At 49.6% G+C, this 23,573-nt stretch overlaps 1 protein-coding gene across 4 annotated transcripts in view; it reads right to left on the bottom strand.

Annotated features, from left to right (window-relative positions):
* Nucleotides 1-4,159: 4,159 nt before the first annotated feature.
* FXR2 (FMR1 autosomal homolog 2) overlaps nt 4,160-23,573 on the bottom strand; it is a 903,897-nt gene continuing 884,483 nt past the window's right edge. For 3 of the 4 annotated variants that reach the window (XM_069644549.1, XM_069644565.1, XM_069644574.1), the window contains one exon: nt 4,160-5,542. In XM_069644549.1, the coding sequence (XP_069500650.1) occupies nt 5,438-5,542 (105 nt within the window). In that variant the 3' untranslated portion in view covers nt 4,160-5,437. The remainder of the gene's footprint in view (nt 5,543-23,573) is intronic. The other variant, XM_069644557.1, reaches the window with a different exon arrangement.

Here is a 23,573-nt window from a genome sequence, read left to right as displayed (position 1 = left end):
GGGAACAAAGAGGGGGAAAAGGAAAGGCATTCTTGAAAAGAATATGACCACCCCATCACGACCCCAGAAGGGCCGGCCACAGGGTCAGCAGGGCCAACCGAATAAACAGCCGTCGAAATACCGTCGTCAGCAGTCTTCGGCGGTGGCACAGAATCAACCATCGAAAGAAGTGACAATGAGAATATAAACGATCGAAGCTCGAGAAATATAACATTAACACAATGTTTTATGAAGAGCTCTGCATTAGGGTGACCAGATAGCTGGGCGGAAAAAACAATCTGAGGGACCTCGACACGCGAGGGATTTTGGGTACACTACATGTCACGTTAGGGATAGTGTTACAGGCACGTCCATGTTGACGTCCCCTTTCGATTCTTGAAAGACAAGATGCAATACTCTGCGGTTACCACTGGATGTCAGACTATATGTACAGCATGTGATTCTAAGCAGATAGGAAGGGCGACAAGTGGCATGAGGGGGAGCTCCTCTGGTAACAGCAAAGCAACCAATGTGGGGGATGCTCTCTTCTCCATGGGCTAGTTGGTCAACCAGTGCTGCGGAAGGAGTGTTTTGGAATGCTTACATATCGTTGTACCTGTAGACATCTCAATGCAATTACTCCATTCTATGTACGGGCCATCCAATCGGGCAGTCTGAGTGTGGTTCCAGGGTACCACTTGGTGATGGGGTACGACTTAGAGGTGGCACCCTGTACAGGCATGAGGGATTTTGGAGGGCAAGGAGGTAGCCACTATGAGAAAGAGTGAGCGCAGCCATTTGCATCAGCAATGGCAGGGGCCTGTCCAAAAAATACAACTCTAGTGAAGCAGTAGATAAGGCCTGACAAAGCCTGAGGGCAGGTCTTAGAAAACGAAAGCAATACCTCGGGATTTGTCTCGCAAAGCCCTCCGGGATTTGTCCCGCAAAGCCGTCAGTTGTTCTACAAGTGCCTCATGACATGGGGAAAAAGTCAGATGGACCCCTGCCTGTCATGAGTCATCAATAACAAGCGACCTCTGCAAAACAGGAGTAACTATTTTTTTTGTTAAGTTGAGGAAGTCCTGTGGAGGCCAGCATTGAAACAAACTCTTCCAGCGTTAAAGACAACAAATAAGAGCACTTATTTCCCAAAATGACGGCCCGAAATTGCTGTGGCTCAAGCAGCGGAGGCAAAGTGTGCAGATTGTGGTCCACAAGGGTCAGCCGGCAACTAAAGCAGCATTTACACTATGAACTCGAAGCATGGGCACGAGGGAGGCTATTCATAAAAGTAGATTTGTAAAGATAAAAACACTGCCTGTGGACGTGTGTTACCTGTCCAGATGGGGAAAGACTGTTGGGTGGGGCCAGGAGCTTCATGAGGGAATATCAGCGCTGGCTAAGCCTGCTGCCATGCAGGAGGCTGGTGTTTTTCAGATAAATGCTGCTCTATGTCATGCTCTATTCCTGTTAAAAAATGAAACTAACTCCCACAGGCATAGAGAAAAAGAATTTCACATTCGGTGAAAATGGATTTGGTGAACTGTACGGATACGGTGTGGCATAGCAGTAAGACAGATAGAAATGTCTCTCCAAAGTCAGTTGTGACTGGCCTTTCAGAAAAACTGGTGAGTGACGCAGCGCTTTGCATTTCCTGTCCTGACGTCTATTTGAAGGTATTAAAGAAACTGAAATTTGGACTCATTGACCAGCTAAAGAATACTCGGCACCAAAGGCCTTGAACGTACTAACCTGTTAAGTTCAGCAGTCTCCTAGAGGCTCTCGTAGGGGCTTAAAACCCAAAACGATTAACCGTGGAGGTGAATTACCAGATTGACAGGACAGACTATTATACTTGTGTTTCTATAAGTTCTTTTGGCCCCTGTAAAGTAGTGAGCCAGAGACAAGAAGGTAAGTTAACCAATAGTATTTTATTCTTACAGCTCACCAATGGTTAAGTGGTTGGATGCAACCGGTCTTCTCCTTAGCCAATTAACTTCACTCATAGTTCATAGCGAAAAAACAAATAAAGGGTCTTCCAGGATGCTCGAAAAAAAAAAACTCAAGGATTGCAATATTGCTTGTCCACAAATGAATGCAGTTCAAAACGTGGAGAACACAGGAATGGCAGCCTTTCTTTGATGATCGAAAACAGCCGTTTGTACCTTGAAAACCCCTGGAGTAAAATCCTCTTCATGTATTCAGGACTCGAGCGCTTTTACTCCACATACCTGAATGGTTCAGAGCCTTCTTGTTCAAGCACTGCTGCAGGTTCTCGGAGCTAGCCGTTCCACACTGGCCTCGGGCTGGAATTCAGTAAATAAACAAACTTTCCTTTTTACGCTGTTGTGACTCAGGCGTCTTCATCTGCTGTGCAGTTGGATTTGACTACAGGTCCGGTATGGGACACTCCGGTGAGATTTCCTTTTCCCTCTAATACGCCCACCGATATGGCGTACTGGCCTCTTACCATTCCGAGTCCACTGTCAGCCTCCTTCCACTCCTGCAAAACGAGAGACCAGTTGAGCTGTTTTCTGATGCTTTTAACCCCGGTGAGTCTCCTCCCCAGCAATTAGCGTTGGGCGTTCCCAGCCCTGGGCTCCTTACACCCGAGGCTAATTCACCTCCTCCCAGCTTCAACTTCACTGAGTTAGCCTTGTATTTAAGCCCTGACTGCCCGGAACCCCCACTATATGGAAACATGGTTTTTCGTCTTCCTTGTCTGATTTCTATTCCAATTTTCTGGCTTTTGTTTTGATTATGTATCCGTTGGGGCATTCTGGGATATGTAGTTTGTGTCTTTTCTCTCGTGTCTCTTAGATTTGTTTTGTCCGGTGCGATAGTTGATTGGTGGGGCATTCTGGGACATGTAGTCTGGGTTTTTAATTGTTCCCGCGTGTCTCTTAAACTTGTCATTATATGGTCCGGTGTGATATTAGACTCATACCCCTCCCTCCTGTTTTGTTCCGTATTGGCCGCTACTGTTTCCCCATCACAGCCCCCCAGCATTAAACGTGGACATGCTCAGATGATGGCCCCAATGGTGGGTGGCCCGCAAGAGTCCAAAAGCTTTTATGACATGTACCTCAATATTAGACAAGCCAATTAAGTTTCCTCGGCATTCAGCACAACATGGTCCATAAGCAAGCCGTAGGACAGTCTGGAGCACATCCACTGGCTCAGGACAGCACAAGCTTTTGGGAGTGATGGATGTGGGAACAGCCAGATGCACGGTAGGGACAACCTGCCTCGTTTGCGTTTCTGGTAGCTAAGAGTGATGGCCCCATCCCTATAATCGAGAGACGCAGGTGGAGTGGCCTTACAAACCCAGCTTCCCCATATATAATTCTTCACAAAGACAAATGAGATCCTCCTCTCAACTGGATAATCATCCAGCAAACATTATATTCAGGTAGCAATCATCAGCTTAAAAACAAAAAAAATTCTTGTACTGTTCACGAACGGGTAGAACGAAGATGAAGAAAAAATAAAAAGATAAGCCGGGAAAACTTATTTTTGCTTTTTATTTAAAGCCAAATTGCTCAAACGGTTAACACCCAAAAACTCTTGACCTCAGCTTTTGTAGGGATGCGCTTAAGAGGACAAAAATGTACTAAATGACAATGACCACTGGAGCAAACGAGTGGGGGTTTTCTTGGTGCATCTTTAGTTTGTGTGTGAAGAAAGGATATCGACTGCATTTATTATTCAAGTGTAAAAATAGGCAAAACAAAGTGCAAATTGTCATTTTCTCCTATACTCTTGTTAACCTGACAAAACTGAACATTTATAACAGTATTTAGATTATTTTCTAGAAGAATTCTATCCCTGCCATTCATCCCCACCCTCGTGAATACACTTATGCATACAATTTCAAAGGTGGATTGGAGAAAGGAGAGTATCCCGAATACACAAGAAAAGGCAGTGTATAGTATAATCCAATCCATTAATATCAGGGGCAAGACCCACTGGACATCTTTCGAATGCTGGGCTCGGCGAGAGAGTAGTGGTCAAAAAACACATCCTTAAAATCAATGCCTCACTCCAAGAGATCTCTCTCTCTCTCACACACACACACACACACACACACACACACACACTTAAAGTTCACTGGCCTAAACCCCTACCAAGCAGAGAAGGAAGACCAAAACAAAAACAAAAAAAAACATTTCAGATCAAATTAGCAGCAGCAAACGTTTTATTTCTCTTTCTGTTTGTATTTTGATTCTTAATAAACTGTTGTCAGCGGCAGCAGCAAGAGTACAGTCATGACTGTTCCGGCAAGTTAAGGAGGGGAGTGCGGTGCGACTGCCTCCATCACCCCTAAACCTTCACAACACCTGAATAACAGCACAGCTTGCAAATTACACAGCTGCTTCAGATTTTATTTGATATCTGTGCAGTTCTGGGGCACAACAAACATTTTTTATCCCCTTCTCCTTTCAAACCAACAGCAGCTTCTTTCGACCATTTATTTTATTTTCCCTTTTAGTTTTCTTAAATACTGTACAATGAAAAATAAATACACTTTTTTTTAGGTAATGGCCTTGCTGCACAATCTGCATTCTGCTGAAGGAGCCCTGGCTCGCCCCCTTTCCCTTCTAGCCGACGTCCTTCAGTCGCTCATATGCCCCTTTTTGTAAACGCTGCTCTTCCACAGTGTTATGTACTCGAAAGAAAATGAACTGTGCATACTGCCTCAGCCTAAAATACCATCTGGGTATCTGCTCCTTCCCAGCGCAAAGGGGTGGGGCACTCTTGGTCCACCTAAGATATCCGAACCATCTTTTTCGCCTTTCTGTTAAGTGGCTCCTCTTTGCTCCCAGTCGCTCACATCCAGGCCCCATTTCCAGCCCACTCCTCGCACGATTTCTCTGTTTTACTAACCAGTTTCCTCAAGTTGAACTTTCTGGCCGGCCTTTGCTTGCCCCTTCGAATACTACTTGAAAATAATAATAAAAAAAAAGTAACCCCAGTGTCTGGGTATACCGTGTCAAGGCACAACAAATTTGTGTTTTTGTACTTTTTTGTTTATAATCGGCTCTTATACTTTTCCCCTTCCCTCCCTTTTCAAACTTTTTTTTTTAACAGAGTCAAAAACAGATACAGTTAATGTTACTTGTCGAGGACACCTCAAGGGGGTTCTCCTGCGACCGGTGCGCCGGGAACCCAGCCGAGAGAGTCAGTGCATTGCCAGCTCCGGCTCTCGCTATTTATCGCACAGAGTACAGCATCGTCAATGTCGTCTGGTCATCTCCCATCTTTGGCAAGCTTTTAACAAGCACTAGGTTATTATTCATGGGTTATTTTTTTCAGTGTTTAGTTTTTATTTATTTTTTGTTGATTTTATTCCGGTTTAAAGAGGACGCAAGCAGGGTTGAGATTTTTTCTGGAGGATGAAAATACGATTCTTTTGCTTCAACGGAGAGAGGGTTCTCACTGGGTCGTTTATATATTTTTACGACACTCCGTTCACCAGGACAGCAGGCTCCTTGGTGGCCTTGGGGCTAACATGCTTTCCATTCTCTGAAGGTCCATTGGGAACTTTGAGGTCACTCTCCTCCTGAAGGAAGATCAAAAAACAAAACTATCAGGGCAGTACCAGAAATTACAATGTCAGACAAGGTGAAAGGTACAAGTTACATTTCATTACAAAATGGAGATCAGGCAGGAATGAGAAAATGCAAACACAACTGGGAGGATGGCTCCAGATCAACATGCTTTCGTGGTAAAATTAAATGCTGTGCACTATGGTTTCAATAACCCTGATCAAGGAGATTCACCACCACCCAAACAGGTCGATATATTAAGTACAAGTGGGTGCAATTGACATTGATTTTAACAGCACGTAAGTTAAAGGATTCTAGAATAAAGCAATACATAAATCAAAAAAAAGATTGCACTATTTCTTTCAAGAGGGACCTTCCTGCCTCCCCACCATGCTTTTAGATACTACAGCTGCAGCCACAATTAACTAAATGAATTCAAGCACTATCAGCGGGTACTACAACTACAACTTTTGCCAAGCGTGTGTACGATTAGTTCACCCAGTGAGAGAAAACACTCTCCGAGCAGCTATTTGGTATTAAAAAGAAACAAATCTGCCTGGAACAAGTTGATGAAATATCAGGTAAATTCCATTTCTCTCTTGAAGCTGTGATTAACCAACATTTCATTATACCCTCATTAACTTCAGAAGAACAAGTTACTTACAAACTGGTAACGTTCTTTCGACTGGATTTTCCTCCAATGTATTCCTCATCTTTGACATGTAATGTCCAGCTATGGGAAAAAATAATTCAGCACAGGGCGCCCTGCGTCGAGCTGATGTCCCTCGAAGGCCTCCGTCGAGGGTGACTTCATTGGAGGTTATAAGTAGCACACACTGCAACCGTTGGCCATCAGTTCTGTTTTTCCCCTCCTCGTTCAGCAGAAATGCCCATAAGGAACAAGTTACTTACCTGTAACTGTTGTTCTCCAGCATGGGTCTGGCATGGATTCACATGCTCATGAATATTCCCCGTCGTCAGGCTGGGAATCCTCGGTAAAGAAAAAAATCAGTATCAGTTTCGTTTCTGATCTGTCTTTCTTAGTAGTAACCAATCACTGATCTCTGGGTCATACTGCCCCCAGCCAATGACTGCCCTCTCCCTAAGCCCCGCCTCTGGCAGCCATCCTCAGATTTGGTAGCACGCCAAGTGGCAGTATGACCAAGTGAAGAGCCGCAGAGGGGTAGGTGGGAGGGTACGCATGTGAATCCATCCAAGACCCATGCTGGAGAACAACAGTTACAGGTAAGTAACTTGTTCCTTCTCCAGCATGGGGTCTGGCATGGATTCACATGCTCATGAATAAAAGAATACATAGCAGTATACACATGCACAACCACGGGAGGTGGCAACAGGCTCAACATTAGGCAATACAACAACTCAACATTAAGCATCTCTTACCTCCTCACCAGGTTCACCTTAAGCAAACAGGTTGCGCAGCACTGCTTGGCCGACCCTGGAGTCCCGATCGACGCAGTAGAATCTTATGAAGGTGTGCGTCAACCTCCACGTAGCAGCCCTGCAGATGTCCAGAAGGGGCACACCAGACAGGAACGCCGTGGTAGCAGCGATCGCTCTGGTCGAATGGGCTCTCGGACGGCCGGGCAGCGGTTGGTTTGCCAACCAGTGACAATGCATGATGCAGCCGGAGAGCCATCTGGAAATGGAAGTCTTCGAGAGAGCCTTCCCTTGATTCACAGACCCAAAGTTCACGAACAGTTGTGACGTTTTCCGAAAACTCTTCGTGCGGCCCACATAGAACTTCAGCGCTCTAGCTACATCCAGCCAGTGCAAAGTCCTCTCGGCCGGCGTCGAAGGCGACGGAAAGAAAACTGGTAACACCAAGGGCTCGTTGAGGTGGAAGTCCGACGGCACCTTGGGCATGAAGGAGGGGTGCGTCCTCAGCACTACCCTCGTGTCATGAAAAGTCAAGTATGGAGGCTTGCAAGATAGGGCCTGAATTTCTCCCACTCATCGTGCAGAGGTGATGGCCACGAGGAACGCTGTCTTCCATGACAGGAACTTCAAAGGCGCTGAATGCATATGCTCGAATGGGGCTCCCATGAGCCTGGTCAGCACCACATTAAGCTCCCACACCGGGGCTGGGGCCTTCACCGGCGGGAATGATCGGAATAGTCCCTTCATGAATTCCTTTACCAGGCGATGAGACCACAAGGACGCCCGTCCCGTAGTCCTGGTGTATAGAGAGATGGCAGCCAGATGTATTTTTATAGAGGCGTGAGCCAGTCCAGCTTTGGCCAGTGACAGTAAGTACGGCAGCACTTGAGGGGCCGTAATCCGCAGAGGGTTAATCTTCTGTGCACGGCACCAGATAGAGAACCTCCTCCACTTATGACCGTAACACTTGAGAGTCGAGGACGCCCTGGCCTTTGCAAGAACCTCTCTGCAATCAGCCGGGATACCGTACCCTCCAAACTCTAGTGCTGCAGGAGCCAGGCCTGCAAGTTCAGCGACTGTGGGTCATGATGGAGAATGGCACCTTCTCTGGAGAGAAGATCCGTGTCCGCCGGCAGCTTGACTGGTGGGGACGTCGACAAGTCAAGAAGGTCCGGGAACCAGATCTGCCTCGGCCACGCCGGTGCGACGAGGATCATCCTGCACCTGGACTTCTTGAGCTGGTTGATGAGGCGGAGCAACAACGGCGGAAACGCGTATAGAAACAGGCCGTCCCAAGGGAACGAGAAAGCATCGCCCATGCTCCTTGGCTGTGGGAACCTGCTGGCGAAACTCTGGCACTTGGAGTTTGTCGTTGTCGCGAACAGGTCGATCTGGGGTTTGCCCCATCGTTGGAAGAGTCGATCCACTTGGTCCTGGCGCAGTTCCCACTCGTGGCACGAGCGCAGCTCCCTGCTGAGTGAGTCCGTGACAGTGTTTTTTATTCCTGCCAGGTGGAAGGGAACCAGAAACATCCCTTGGGCGACGCCCCAATGCCACAGATCCTGGGCCTCCTTGAATAGGGCTGGGGATCTGGTGCCTCCTTGCTTCTGTATACAGAACATCGTGGTGGTGTTGTCGGTGAAGATCCTCACCACTTTGCCCTTGAGGGACGGAAGGAACGACTTGAGAGCCTAGAACACTGCTCGGAGCTCCAGAATGTTGATGTGGAGAGACCTCTCCTCCGGGAGCCAAAGGCCTCTTGCATGGAGGATTCCGGTGTGGGCCCCCCAACCCTGTAGAGAGGCGTCCGTTGTCACCGTCTCCTGAAACGCCGGGATTTGAAATTCCGTGCCTGTCGTGAGGTGAGCACGGATGCCCCACCAAAAGATCGCCCGACGGAACTCCTCGTCGAGAGGGATCCTGTCCTCGAAACAGCCCCTCGCTTGGAGCCAGCGGGTGTCGAGAAACTCCTGTGGCGAACGCATCCGATGTCTGCAAAGGGGTATACATGAGGACATCATCCCGAGGAGGGACTTGATGGTCCTCACCCTGGCCACGTCCGTGGCTAGCAGGCGCCGCACCTTGCCCAGGATGGTCTTGGTCCTCTCCTCTGAAGGGGAGGCAAATTGCTCCACTGTATCAAGCTTCGCTCCCAGAAACAGTGCTATCTGCGATGGAATCAGGTGGGATTTGGGGTAGTTGATGGCGAACCCCAGCTCCGTGAGGAACCGGACGGTCCTCGCCGTGTGTTCGACGGCGAGTTCCCTTGTCCTTGCCCGGATTAGCCAGTCGTCCAGGTAGGGGTAAACGTGGATCCCCTGCAGACGCAGCCGCGCCGCCACTGGTGCCAGGCACTTGGTGAAAACCCTGGGTGCCGACTTTAATCCGAACGCTAGGGCCCTGAATTGGTAGTGGCGTCCCTGAACCACGAACCTGAGGAACTTCCTGTGCCTTTTTAGGATAGGGGTGTGGAAGTAAGTCGCCTTCCTCCAGCTGTCCCAGCATGTGCTGGAGGGTGACCATCCTGAATTTCTGCGCCTTGATGTACTTGTTTAAGCGACGCAGGTCCAGGATGGGGCGCCAACCGCCTGTCTTCTCCTTGACGAGGAAGTACCTTGAGTACGCTCCGGAGCCCCGGAGCCCTCTGGGGACGAGCTTGATGGCACCTTTCTTGAGCATCGCCTTTACCTCCGACAGTAGTTGAGGGACGTGATTCTCCTTCCTGGCCACGGGAGGAATGCAAGGGCACTTCTTTTGGAATTCCAGCGAGTGCCCGTTGGCCAGGGTGTCCAACACCCAACGGTCGGTGGAGATGGACTCCCACACACTGACGAACTTAGTCAGCCGGCCTCCCACCGGGGTGCTTTGGTGGGGCCCCGACAACCCGGACGGGCCAGTCTTGCTTGGAGGCGGTCTTGCCGCCTTGGCCTCCTTCGCGACGGGAACCCCCTTGCTTGCCGCAACCTCTGTAGGCCTCCTGAGAAGAGGAGCGGGCCGCCTGACGGTAAGTGGAGGAACCACCGTCTGCCTCCGGAGCTCCGAAAGGGCCGCCTTACCAAAAAGGTTGTTGCCGTCGAACGGCATGTCCAACACCCTGGTCTGGACGTCCTGGCGAAAGTCTGTCGCCTCGAGCCATCCTCGTCGTCGGAGGCCAACTCCGTTGCCCAGTTGGCGAAATCCGGTATCGGCAATGTCCGTTGCCACCGTTATGGCGTGATCCGACGCCACCTCGCCTTCAGGCAGAATTTCTAGGGCCTCCGCCCTTTTGTCATCAGGCAGGAAGTCTAGCAGGGGAACCAGAGCTCCCTGTCGTAGCCGGCCACGATCGCTAAGGCATTGGCCGCCTTAATCGGCGTCGCCGCCGACGAGATGACTCGTCCCATAGAGTCCAACTTCTTGCCCTCGCTGTCCGGCGGGAGGTGGAAGTTGAAACCGCCGCACCCGCTGCCGCCTTCTTAGCCGCAGCCGAGACGACCGAGTCCGGCGTGGGCTGGGCCCTGAGGCACAAGGGGGCGGCATCGGGGACTCTGTACTTCTTCTCGTACCTGTCCCTCTTGGCTGGTGTCGTGGAAGGGTTCTTGAGGACAGCAAGTCCTTCCTCCCATATGTCGTCGAGTAAAGGCACCGCAAGGACTGTCTTCCTCTTGGCCTCTCGTCGTTGGTACAGAAACCCCTCCTTTTTCTGTTTTTCAGGGCAGAGCTGGAAGAGCTTTGATGCCCTGGTTATCATGGCGTGAAAAGAGCCAATTTCGTCAGCTGGAGACGCCCCGGAGGGAGGGGGGTGGGGGTGGGGTACGACGACGGGATGTCTGCTGTGTCATCGCCGCCGCCGCTATCGTCCGTCCCCGTCGCTGTATCCGTCGCCGTATCCTCTCTCGGGTCCGGCGAGGGGGATGAGGGTTCCACCGGTCTCACAGGCACGAAGGGCGGAGCGGGGTGGACTCTCCTCCGCTTGTTAGGAGGGCTTCCCGATGGGCCTGGTTCTGGATCCTCCGTCGGGGTCCGTGGTAATCTCGTCCTTATCTCGCTGCATAAGGATTGGATTGCCAACAAAATGGCCGCCAAGCTATCTTGGGGCTCGGGCAATGGCTGCGACGGACGGGGTGGCCGTTCCACTGGGCCCTGGTCGTCATCGCTATCTTCGATCACGTCAGCAGGGACCGCCCCCTGGGATCGAACCTTCTCGAACCTCTCGTTGAGGCCTATGAACCTCTCGTTGAGGCTTAGGGACCTCTCGTTGAGGCCTATGGACCTTTCGTTTAGGCCCTTCTCGGTTTCCACCAGTTCCTCCTCAGAGGCGGATTCCGAGTCTGTAATGTCCACCACCCCTCCTCCCCTCTTTTTCAGCCAGGGGCTTCACGGGGGTCTTAGCGATGGGCTGGAAAGAGGAATCCCTCCGCGGTGGCAGGGATACTCTGGGCCCGGCGGGCGTTTCCACAGGCGTAGTCTCAGCCGGCTTCGCCAGGGTCGCAGCGACCACTTCGGTAGAGGCCTTGCCGGGTGGATCAAAGCCCTCACCACCTGAGGTGCATCCTGGGCCTTTGCCTTGGGGGGGAGGGTCAGCACCTCGCTCCCCCTTCGAGATCGACCGGGTCCGCTCCAGCGGCCTACCCGGGTTCTCGGACTTCCTCTTCCCCAAACCAGAGCGCTGGCTCGTGGTCGAACGTGCCGGGGAAGTAGCGCCCTACTTGGCAACCGAAGAGCCTGACCTTTCGGTGCTCCCGGTGCCCGCGGACTCGCGGTGCTTGGCCAACTGTTGGGCCCCCGTCGCCGGGGCGCCCTCACAGGACTTAGAAGCCCGCTCAGACTTCTTCTTCGCCTTCTCACCTGCTCTGCCCTTCTCCAGCCAGGCGGCGAGGCGGGAACGACGATCTTGTTTGGTCCGTTCCGAAAGGTTCTTGCAGAACGCAGTCTTTCTCCACGTGCGTCTTGTCCTCATGGAGGCAGTAGAGACATCGCGAATGCTCGTCCTCCTTGAAAACATTCTGTAATCCGCATCCAGGGCAGCACCTGAACAGCTTGGATCCGGGCATCGAGCTTCCCTTGTCGTGGGCCATGTCCGTTGAGGTAGGCCGCAGATCTTCCGGAATCCTCCAAGAAGTATAAACTCGATGAAAAGTTCACCCTTGAGGGGCGTAGAGAATTCCGAAACGGGTCCCCGTTATCGGAAGTAGAAACGGTGGAGCTTGAGGCTCCATTAAACCGAAAAAACGAGAAAATCTCCTGAAAAAACGTGAAAACGCAGTAAAAAACTCAAGAGCTAAACACAAGGACTCCCAACACTTGAGCGTGCGGTAAAAATCTGAGGATGGCTGCCAGAGGCGGGGCTTAGGGAGAGGGCAGTCATTGGTCAGGGGCAGTATGACCCAGAGATCAGTGATTGGTTACTACTAAGAAAGACAGATCAGAAACGAAACTGATACTGATACTGATTTTTTCTTTACCGAGGATTCCCAGCCTGACGACGGGGAATATTCATGAGCATGTGAATCCATCCCAGACCCCATGCTGGAGAAACACGGGGATGACAGTAATCAGCCTTGGTGGAAAGAAAGCTGTAATAGCATGGGACATTCTACAGAGGGGTATGTTGCGAGGGCGATGAGCAGGGCCGTTGCTAGGGGGGGCTAAGGGGGCTATAGCCCCTGATCTTTTGGTTGTAGCCCCGGATAGAATCTCAGGAGCTACAGCCAAAAGACTAGTTAGCCCCCAGTCCCAACTGTTCCGACATCAGCTTAGCCCCGGGTCTTTTCCAGACCTAGCAACTCCCCTGGCGATGAGGAATACGTTAGAGGAACATCCTGTCCACAGAACGTCACCAGTTGGTAAGTAACTTGTTCTTGGAATGGATTGTGTCCTCCAACGTATTCCTCATCTCTGACAGACCAAAGCAGTATCCATGATTGGAGGAGGGTGAAGAATGTATGCATATTGAGAATTTTAAAGGGCAAGGTAAAGTACTGCCTTACCAAAAGCAACATCTTGAGCATGGGAAATATCCAGAGAATAATGCTTTGTAAACGTGTGCATTGACGACCACGTTGCTGCATAGAGATGTTCTTAATAAGGACACCCCTTTGAAGGGATGTCGATGTAGCCATGCTCCTGGTGGAACTGACTCGTGAACCTTCAGGAGGGTCTTTGCCTGTCAGTCTGTAGCATTCAGATATGGCGAGGATGATTCATCTAGACGAGGTCGGTTTGGAAATAGCCTGGCCTAGCTTGTTTCCTGTATACACTACAAAGAGCTGATCGTCCACTCTCAATTTCCACATTCTGGAAATGTAAAAGCTTAACGCTCTCCTAAGGTCAACCTATGGAGCCTTTCCTCTTCCTTACCAGGATGAGATGGAGGATAGAAAGCGGTAGCACAATCTTCTGACTTAAGTGAAAGTCCTTAACACAACCCTGTCCTTGTGGAATACAGTAAAGGCTGGCTTGGAAGAAAGTGCCTGCAATTTGCTCACTCTATGGGCTGATGTTATAGCAACCAATAGTATTTTCTCAAAGGTTAACAACCTTAACTGACATGTGCGCAAAGGTTCGAATGGAGCACACATCAGGAATTTTAAAACCAGGTTGAGGTCCCAAACCAGAACCTGAAGAGGATATGATATTTTATTTATATTGCACTCATACACAAGTGTTTCAGAGCACGATCAAGTAAAGGGAGGGGAACAGGGGAGAACAAAAATACGATCTTACTAGGCTCAGTGACATTAAGAACGGGCAAGGGCATGGAAAAGTGAAATGGGGGGGAAATGCGTGTAGAGGGAGAAGTGGAAAGTGCAGACAGAGGAGAGAACAGAATAAATAATAAGGGGGATAAATAAATACATGCAGACAAAGGTAGTGCAGCCAGACACGTGACAAGAACATTATTAGTCAGATAGGGAATATCTGATAAGTGCAGAGGAAGAGTGGGAGATTGTGTGGGTACAAATACAGATCCCAGTGCCAAGGATGGCCCAGAGGCAGTGCAGGAGGGAGGCAGCGTGCGCAGGTACCTGGGCCCGAAGGCCAGAGGGTGGCCAGGTGCATGGTTCCGAGAGAGAGAAACAGATCAGCAGGGGAGAGGGGCAAAGGCATAAGCGAAGAGGAAGGTCTTGAGGTGCTTCCGGAACCGGAGATGGTTTTCCTCAAGTTTCAGGGTGGCCGGGAGGCTGTTCCAAAGGGAGGCCCCAGCCAAGGACAGAGATCTGCCCCCAGCTCGTTTCTTGAAAAACGCCCGACCCTGAGGGAATTAGACGTAGAGGAGCAAAGGGCTCGAGAAGGGAGGTATTTACGGAGGGATAGTTGAAGGTATTTCGGTCCCAGGCCCCAGAAAGCCTTGTGGACAATGCAGAGGGTTTTAAATTTAATCCTTGCATCCACTGGGAGCCAATGAAGGGATTTCAGCGCAGGATAGATACAATCCCAGGGCTTGAGGCCAAGGACAAGTCTCGCAGTCCTGTTCTGGATTAGTTGTAAAGGGCGGAGAGTGGATGCAGGTAGATTTAGAAAGAGGCTGTTACAATAGTCCAACCTGGAGAGAACCAGGGCTTGGGAGACACAGAGCTTCTGGGGGAAGGAGAGGAAAGGCAGAGTGCCTCCATGGAGATGGAGGGAACACATTTGTGAGCCCTTTTAGAAATTGAGTCACCAATGGGATCTTGAAATAGAAGCATTATTCTGATGAACGCTTAATGATTGAGGGCACTGCTAAGCAGCCCATATAATGGGGCCAACCTGAAGACCTTTATGCGCTAATGAAAGCAAAAAGGATAAAACCTCTGGAGTTGTACACTGAAAAGGATCAACATTCTTTCCCCTGCACCAGTCGCAAAACTTATTCCAACGACAATGGTACAGAGATTTCGTTGCTGGTCAAAACCTCCATTACGTCATCCGGGAGGTCCCAATCCTTGCATCTCAGCCTTTTAGAAACCAAGCATGAAGATTGAGAGTTTTGACCTCTGGATGGAGAACCCAAACAACCTCTCGCGAGAGATGGTCCTCTCTTTGCAGAAGACACATCGGAAGACAGATGGGCATGTCCAGGAGGTCCGGATACCACGTCGTCCTGGCCCAAACCGGGGCAATTAGGATCATGTGCGTCCTGAACCTTCTCAACCGCCTTATGACATGAGAAATGACGGGGACTGGAGAAACTCATACAGCAGTGGGAATTCCCAATCTACCACAAACGCGTCTTGTAGAGCTCCTCTTGGAGGAAAGTCCCTTGAGCAGTACTGCTCGCACTTCCAGTTGACTCAGGTCGCGAACAGATCCACTTGAGGGGTTCTCCAAAGGGTGAAGATATCTTGAAGGATTGCCTGAGCTAGTTCCCACTCGTGGGAGGCTGCTCTGCCTGTTCAAAGCATCCGCTGCTGTGTTCTCCACTCCGGCTAGGTGCACCGTCGACAGATTCCTTCTTGATTTGCCCAGTACCAGAGCTGCATTGCCTCTCTGCACAGTGGTAGTGACCCCTACACCACCTCTCTTGTTGAGGTAGTGCATGGCCACTAGGTTATCTCATTATCGGGCCATTCTTTACCCTGACAGAGGGCAGGAAGGCCTTCAGCTCCAAAAGATTGATGTGTAGTTTGGACTCTGATGGAGACTAACAACCGCTGATTGCCAGATCAATGGCATGAGCACAGAATTTTGTCACCACCTGAAGAATGTCTTGAGTCCTCATCTCGGGTGGCAAGCTCTTTCCCAAGGATGGATCTATCACCACTCCGATGTATTGAAGTTTTTTTTTGTTGCAAGTACAGTAGCTGTTTCACAGTCCTTAGTTATTAGCCAATTTCACACGCTTTTACAGTGGTACATACCCATAATTTCCCTCATCTCTTTTCAGCCAGGTACTGGCGGAGTCCTCCCCATATGGTGATAGGGCGATTAGTTTGAGGAAGCAGGCTAGACTACAACTCTTCCCTGTCATTCGCCCAGGCCATGTCACTCAGCCATTCTTCGACCGTAGGGGTGCCTTACTCTTCCACTGTATCAATATAGCACGTTTGGCCAGCAATAGCCCCATATCTATATGTTTACGCTTCACGGTGTTCATTTTAGATGTATAACCCAGTATGCATGATGTATGCTCCCAGTTAACAGGTTGGTCCACCATTTCTTCCAGCGTATCACACACCTTAGCACAGTACACAGACGCCCCACAAAACCACAACATATGCACTAGATCAGCATCTTCAGTTCCACATCTCGGGCATCTCCCCTCCGCTGTCAAATACATTTTCTTCAGGTGGGCCGGGGTGAGATGTACTCTATTGAATATCTTAAAGCGGATCAATCTGTACCTGAAGTTAAACGATACTCGTTTCTTAAGTCTGCATATTTGCAGCCAGTGTGCCTCTGGAAAGGTGACCCCTAGGTCCTTTTCCCCCAATCGCTTTTGATATCCGGTGCCAATACCCTTGTGTATTGGTGCTTTTGGGAAGGTGTCATATGGGACTTCTTGCAATTGAGGGAGAAGCACAGTCTGTGAAGAAAGTGACAGGTAACATTGAGATGATCCAGTGCTTTTTCGGGAGAACCCGCCCCGATCAGCCAATAGTCTAGGCAGGGGTATACGTGAATGAATCCCCCCCTCTCCTAAAACTCGCTGCCACCACAGCCATCAGTTTGGTTAAAACCTTCGGGCGGAGGTTAATCCAAATAGCAGGACCCGAAATTGATAGTGTGCGCCGCCAACTGTGAACCTTAGGTATTTCCGGTGCTTGAGATGAATTGGCACAAGAAAACAGGCATCCTGAAGGACCAATGACACCAACCAATCCTGGAGTTGGAGGGCCTGAAGGATCTGAGAAAGAGTAACCATCTTGAACTTGTCCTTCCTGAGGAACTTGTTCAAGTATCTCAAGTCCAAAATGGGTCTCAGACCTCTGTCCTTTTTGGGAATCAAAAATGATGGGGAATACCAACCCCTGTTCCTCTCTGCTAGAGGCAATGGTTCTATAGTGCCTTTCTATAGCAGGGTCAAAATTTCCTGCACAAGGAGCAGATCCAGAATCTTCAAAGTGTGTTTCCCTGGTGGATTGGGCTGAGGCGTCTTTATAAAAGGAAGGCAGTAACGGTAGGCTACTATCTAGAGAGCCCAAGCATCTGAAGTAATGTCTCGCCATTCTTCTAGATGTTGAGTCAGTCTGCCCCCCACCGGTGAGTTGTGACTCAAGCCCTCAGAGTGGTTTTGAAGCGACTGTTGCAGAGGACGATGGCAAAGAGGCTGCTGCTTGAGCTGACTTGGCACCTCTACCTCATCCACCATGAGGACATTTTCGTTGGCATCTTTGACTGGCCATTCCTCTCGCCCTTCCAAATGAGTAGTAGTGAAAAGATCTACTCCTCCAAGGTTGTCCGCTAGGAAGAAAAGGTTGAGGTTGCCTAACAGCTGTGCCTAAAGATTTGGCAGCCGCCTTCGAGGTCTGCAAATTTTCAAGGCTCTTCAGCCTTGCTGCCAAAAAGAGGATACCCATCAAATGGCATGTTGAGAAGTCTAGCCTGCACATCAGGTGCAAAACCAGACTTGTGCAACCACACAAATCTGCACATCACGGTGCTAGAAACCATGGACCAGCTGATGCTATCTGCAGAATCCAATCCAGACTGAAGGGACTCTCACATGGCTTCCTTGCCGTCCTTAATAGCTAATAAGCAATCCCTTTCATCCCCTTCGGGAATATGCTCTGCCGCCATAGAAATACACTCCCACAGTGAACACAAATTTTGCAAGGTCAGAAAGTAGAGTTGGCAGATTTTAATGCCATGCGCCCTGCAGAAAATACCTTTCTTGTCAATCCTATGCGCATATCGTCCCCATCAGCAAGGATGTAGGGTACGCTGCCTGTTTAGAGGTAGCTGTAGCTGCCTGGACCACCAGACTCTCGGGAGTGGGGTATTCTGACCGGTAGCTGGGGTCGCTACTGGATGGGTGGGATTTCTTTGTAAAAATGTCAACTGCCGGATTAGTTTCGGGAGCCTGAAAATTCCTGGTCACCCTTTTTTGAAGTGCCACATGGAACAGTAAGACTGGATCAGTAGGTGGACCCTTGTCCAGAACATCGGTCAGATCATCCCGATGATATGGGGCTGTATGTCTAGACCAACCCAAGTATCTGACAACCTTAGACATGAGTTGTCTGTACAAGGAGTCAGCATTCTCCCCTGGCTGTGGTGTGACTAATTCCAGCTCAGGAGAGGTGTCAATGCCACTAGCACTGAGCAAATTGTCGGAGATCTTGCATTTTACTCTCCTCAGAAATAAGGCATTCAGGCACATTTGGTGTACTGTACTGGAGCCCAAAAGGGACTTCCTCATCTGAATGCTCTTCCTCCTCAAAAATGGAAGGGACTTGCAAAAAAATCCTTTTTTGGCAGAGCAGTATATATCTTCTTCTGTTTAGAACCTAGAGGCCTCGATGTTGTCGAAGTAGTCTACTTTTTCTTAGTCAGTGCCTTTTTCGGAGGCTCACTAGGCACTGGTGGCTGACCTGGCAAAATTGGAACAGCTTATCAGAAACGATGTAGACAGTGGCTTCGATGGCTTAATAGGGGTCGAGGACCCAATGGGCACCAACGGTGTGGAAAGGGGCCGAAGGCGTTGACAATCTCGATCTCTCCTCCAGTCCCGAGTGATCCTTCGATTTCTTTTCAGATCTAGGCCTCGAGGGCTCACTATGAGGATCACGCCATTTACTCTGACTCGAGGGTGCGCGAGTTATAGGCCGAGACCTCTTCTTTCCGGCTTCCGTAGAAGGCTTGGTCGGAGCATGACCCTTTTCAAATATTTTCAGCATTTCCACACGGCAAGCTTCCCGTCAGGGGAACAGTCAACCAAGACATCGATGAAGGCAACCAGCGGTTCCTTCTTCTCGATCTCTTCGAAGAAGACGATGAGTGGCAGCAACCACTCCTAGACCTAGAGTGCTTGGCCTTCTTTCTCCGAGGAGAGTCGCCTCGTGACTAATCTGTCGAAAGGCCTAGCAGGTCGAGACTTCAGAGGTTTGGAAACTTTTCCTACCGGGAGCTTCCCCTTTCGTTGCAGCATGGCCTTTCCTGTCATGGATTGACACTTGGAACACGTATCCATATCGTGGCCCTCGCTAAGGCACCACAGAGACTCGATGCGGGTCGGTTATGGAAATCTTCGAGCCACAGTCTTTACATTTCTTGAACCGGACCGAGTTGTTGTAGGTGTAGAGGATGAAGACATACCAAGAAGATTTCGAAAGACAGAACAAGTTACTTACCAAATGGTAACGTTCTTTCAACTGGATGTTCCTCCAACGTATTACACATCTTTGACATGTAGAGTCCGCAGCTGTGCTGCTTTGAATTTTTTTTGCCAGAGGGCATCCTGGGTCGATGTCCATCGAGGGCCTCCATCGAGGGTGACGTCATCGGATGTTATAAGTAGGACACACGGCGCCCGTAGCCTTAGTTCATGTTTTTTCCCTCCACGTGTGCCATAACCACACACCAAGCCTCCATGACTGCACATAGCCTTGTGGGAAGGCAAGCTGCAATAACATAGGCAATTCTTCAGAGGGCAGTCTGGGAGGGGGATGTGGAATATGTTGAAGGAGCATCTAGTCTAAAGAACGTTACCAGTTGGTTAGTAACTTGTTCTACAAATGGATTGTGTCCTCCAACGTATTCCACATCTTTGACAGACTCCCAAAGCAGTAACAGTGAACGGAGGGAGGGGGGGACAGGGGGGAAAAATTTGGATATACCCAATCAGATGGCAGAATAGAGCACTGCTTTAACAAAGGCCATATCTTGACCATGGAAAGTATCCAGGGACTAATGCTTGACATAGGTGTGGATGGAAGACCACGTTGCAGTGTCACAAATGATTTTAACAGGAACTCCCCCGTTGTAGGGCTGTGGAAGTAGCCACACCCCTGGTGGAGTGAGCCCACAACCCCTCAGGAGGGTCCTTGCCAGCCAATCGGTAACATTCAGCAATGTTGAGGATAATCCACCTGGACAAAGTCTGTTTGGTAACAGCCTGGCCCAATCAGTGTCCAGTGTATCCCACAAAATGTTGGTCGTTCACTCTGACCCTGGACATCGTAGAAATATAAAAGCTCAAAGCTCTCCTTGGGTCCAACCTATGCCGTCTCTCCTCTTCCTTACCAGGATGAGGAGGATAGAAAGCAGGAAGTACCACCTTCTGGCTCAAATGAAACTCAGACACTACCTTAGGTAGGAAGGAAGGATGTACCTTCAGTACAACTCTATCCCTGTGGAACACAGTAAAGGGTGGCTTAGACTAAAGTTCCTGCAACTCGGTCACTCTGCGAGCAGATGTAACTGCAATCAAGAAAACGGTCTTGAAGGTAAACAGTCTCAAAGGACAAGAGTGCAAAGGTTCAAAAAGAGCACGCATCAAGAATTTCAAGACTAGATTCAGACCCCAAACCGGCACCTGAAAAGGAGACAGCGGGAATACATTTGTGAGCCCTTTTAGAAACTGTGTAATCAAAAGGAATCTTAAAATAAGAACATTCTTCAGACAAGCGCTTGAAAATAGACAGTGCTGCCAGGTAACCTTTAATGGTACCCACTTGAAGACCCTTGTGGGCCAAAGAAAGCAAGAATGAAAGAACCATCGGAATGGAACACTGAAAATGACTGACATGGTTTTCTCTGCACCAGTCGCAAAACTTACACCAACGGTACAGGGATTTGGTTGCCGGACGCCTGACCGAAAACAACACCTCCATCACGTCATCCGGGTGGTCCCAATCCATATATCTCAACCTTTCAGAAACCATGCTTGAAGGTTGAGGGTCTTGACCTCTGGATGGAGAACCCGCCGACCTCGCGTGAGAGAAGATCCTCTCTGTGGGGAAGACGGCGTGGAGGCCAGATGGACATTTCTTTTTAAAAATGTTTTTATTTATTAGCAGAGGTGTACAGCAAACAGCATCGGCAGAGCATGTAACAATCGTAGTAGACACAGTTACATCATCACACAGAAAAGGGCAGTACAGATCACAGAGTGGATAATTACAACGTGCTTAACCAGTAACAATCATTCCTGCAGGATCCCCGGTGAAGATGTTTCAGATGCATTCTCAGCTTGTCTAATAAGGTAGCTACCAAATGCAGACCACACATTCTTGGGACGAGATTGAGGCGAGAGAGAGTTAATGTATACCTCCTTGTTGGTCTGGGACCAAGTAAGCGCATTTAGCCATTTTTTGAAGGACGCAGGGGATGCGCTCTTCCAGTTCTGAGGCACACATTTCTTGGTCACCATGCAGCACACATTAAAAAAAATTAGCATTTTGTTTTTGCATCATCTGTGTTCCATAACCCAAATAACACTCCCTGCAGGCACGGGTCTACCACTGCGCCAATGATATCCGAGTGGGCCCTCATAATCCCATCCCAGAAGTCCCTTAGAGCCTGACAAATCCAAAACATGTGCAGCTGATCAGCCCCTTCTTCACAACACCGAGCACAGGTGTGTACACTGTTACGAGTAAACATAGCAATACTATAGGGGGTGTAGTACAACCTGTTTAGGAGTTTGTATTGCATGCACCTATATCAGAAGTTGAGGGACACCCTGTTGGTATGAGAGCACATTCTCCTCCACATATCGTCCGAGATATATAGGCCAAGGTCCTCCGCCCAACCATTGCGCGCCTTAGGTTGATCCAGACATTTTGCGAACAGAATTTTATAAAGTGAGGAGACTACTCCACAGGCATTACCCGAGTTGGATATAAACACTACTTCCGGAGTACTGAGGGGTTCATCAGGGCAGGAAGCCCACATGGCACGAAGAGCAGCTCAGAGCCTGTAATATTGCAACATCTCGAGTGCAGACCCGGTGTGGTCCGGGCACCACTTCTGGGGGTTGATGAACTTCCCATCGAGGAATAGGTCAGTCAGTGCCTGGTAACCCAAGGGGAGACAGTGCTGGGCAAGGAGTTTATCATGTGTAGGTTCGAGCCCCGGGAGTCCCAAGATCATGAGCCACTTGTAATAAGGACACAGTTGTATTGTCGGGCACAGTAGTCTATTCCATGCTAGCAACGTAGTTGCAATGGGATCGGCCAATGAATCATCCGCATAATTACAGCATAGTAGGAGTGTCATAGTATTAACCTCAGGAGTTGCCAGCTTTTCCAATTTGACATGTGGCCGCACCATCAGATTCGGGTACCAGTGTGAAGCATATTGGGCCTGCGCAGCAGTCCGGTATAGAAGCAGGTTAGGGGCAGCAAATCCCCCCCTTTCATAGGGCAAAGTCATATGTAACAATTTTTTCCACACCGGCATGCCACAGGAATTTGTGCACACAGTTTATGGAAATCATCAAAGTACTGTTTCTCTGGCCATAACGGTACGTTCCCGAAGGAACTTGGGAACCAGAATCATCTTAATCAGGAAAAGTCTACCGGCAAATGAAAGCGGGAGTGAGCGCCATCTCGTTTTTGATTGTCTGCCGTGCCACAGCAATATAGTTCTCAGCCTTCAGTGTCGGTCTAGTTAAGGATATCTGGACCCCCAAGTACCTAATTTCCCCCAGGAGACCATCGGAGAGGGTATTCGCACGCAGGTTTTGGGGTAGTGCTAGTGAGCGGGAATATCTCCGAGTTGGAATAGTTGATCAAAAAGCCAGAGAAAGTGCCTTTAAGTGTCACATCTCGTAGAACAGGGTCAAGGTTAGTAGCAGTGTTTCTGATATACAACAGCACCTCAGCATATAGGGATATTATTTCAGGAGTGTCCTTCAAGCGTATCCCTCTGTGAGCATGCCATGCTGATATAGTCTGCTATAGGCTCGATAACTAACGCAAAGAGGATTGGGGTAGTGTAGTGCAAATGCTGTGTATGTCATGGAGTTGACCCAAACTCTAGCCGTGGGATCTGTGTACAGTAAATTGATATACCCAATCATATTGGGGCCCACGCCCATATTTTCCCAGGACTGCCCACATGTACTGCCATGACACCATATCGAAAGCCTTTTGGGCGTCCAGCGATACCACCGCAGCATCAGAGTCCTAGTCAATCCTCAACATGACATTGAAGAGCAGTCTAATATTGAGAGAGGTTGATCTCCTGGGGACAAAGCCTCCCTGGTCCTCATGCACCAAATGTGTCATGATCGGAAGAAACCTGGCCAGATGGACATTTCTAGAAGGTCTGGGTACCACGCTCTCCTGGCCCAATCCGGAGCAATTAGGATCATGTGGGAACCGAACCTCCGTAACCTCCTTAGAACCTGAGGAATGAACTGGGAATGACCAATCCACGACAAACGTGTCCTGTAAAGCTCCTCGGAGGAAATTCCCTTGAGCAATATGTCTCGCACTTCGGGTTGGCACCGGTCGCTAACAGATCCACTTGAGGGGTTCCCCAAAGGGCAAAGATCTCCTGAGTGACTTCCTGAGCTAACTCCCACTCGTCGGAGACCGCGCTCGGCCTGCTCAGCCGTCCGCCGCCGCATTCTCCTTTCCGGCCAGATTAACTGCTGAGGGTGAGATTCATTGCTATACTGCCCAGAACCAGAGCTGCATCGCGTCTGCAGAGCGAGAGCGACCCTACACCCCCCCTTTTTGCATGGTCACTGTGCTGTCGGTCATGATCGGGACACTCTTCCCGCGTACAAACGGCAGA

The sequence above is a fragment of the Ambystoma mexicanum genome, chromosome 1p (genome assembly GCF_040938575.1).
Source record: "Ambystoma mexicanum isolate Mex_15411 chromosome 1p, UKY_AmexF1_1, whole genome shotgun sequence".
Taxonomy (NCBI): domain Eukaryota; kingdom Metazoa; phylum Chordata; class Amphibia; order Caudata; family Ambystomatidae; genus Ambystoma; species Ambystoma mexicanum.
This window is presented reverse-complemented; position numbering and strand designations above follow the sequence as displayed.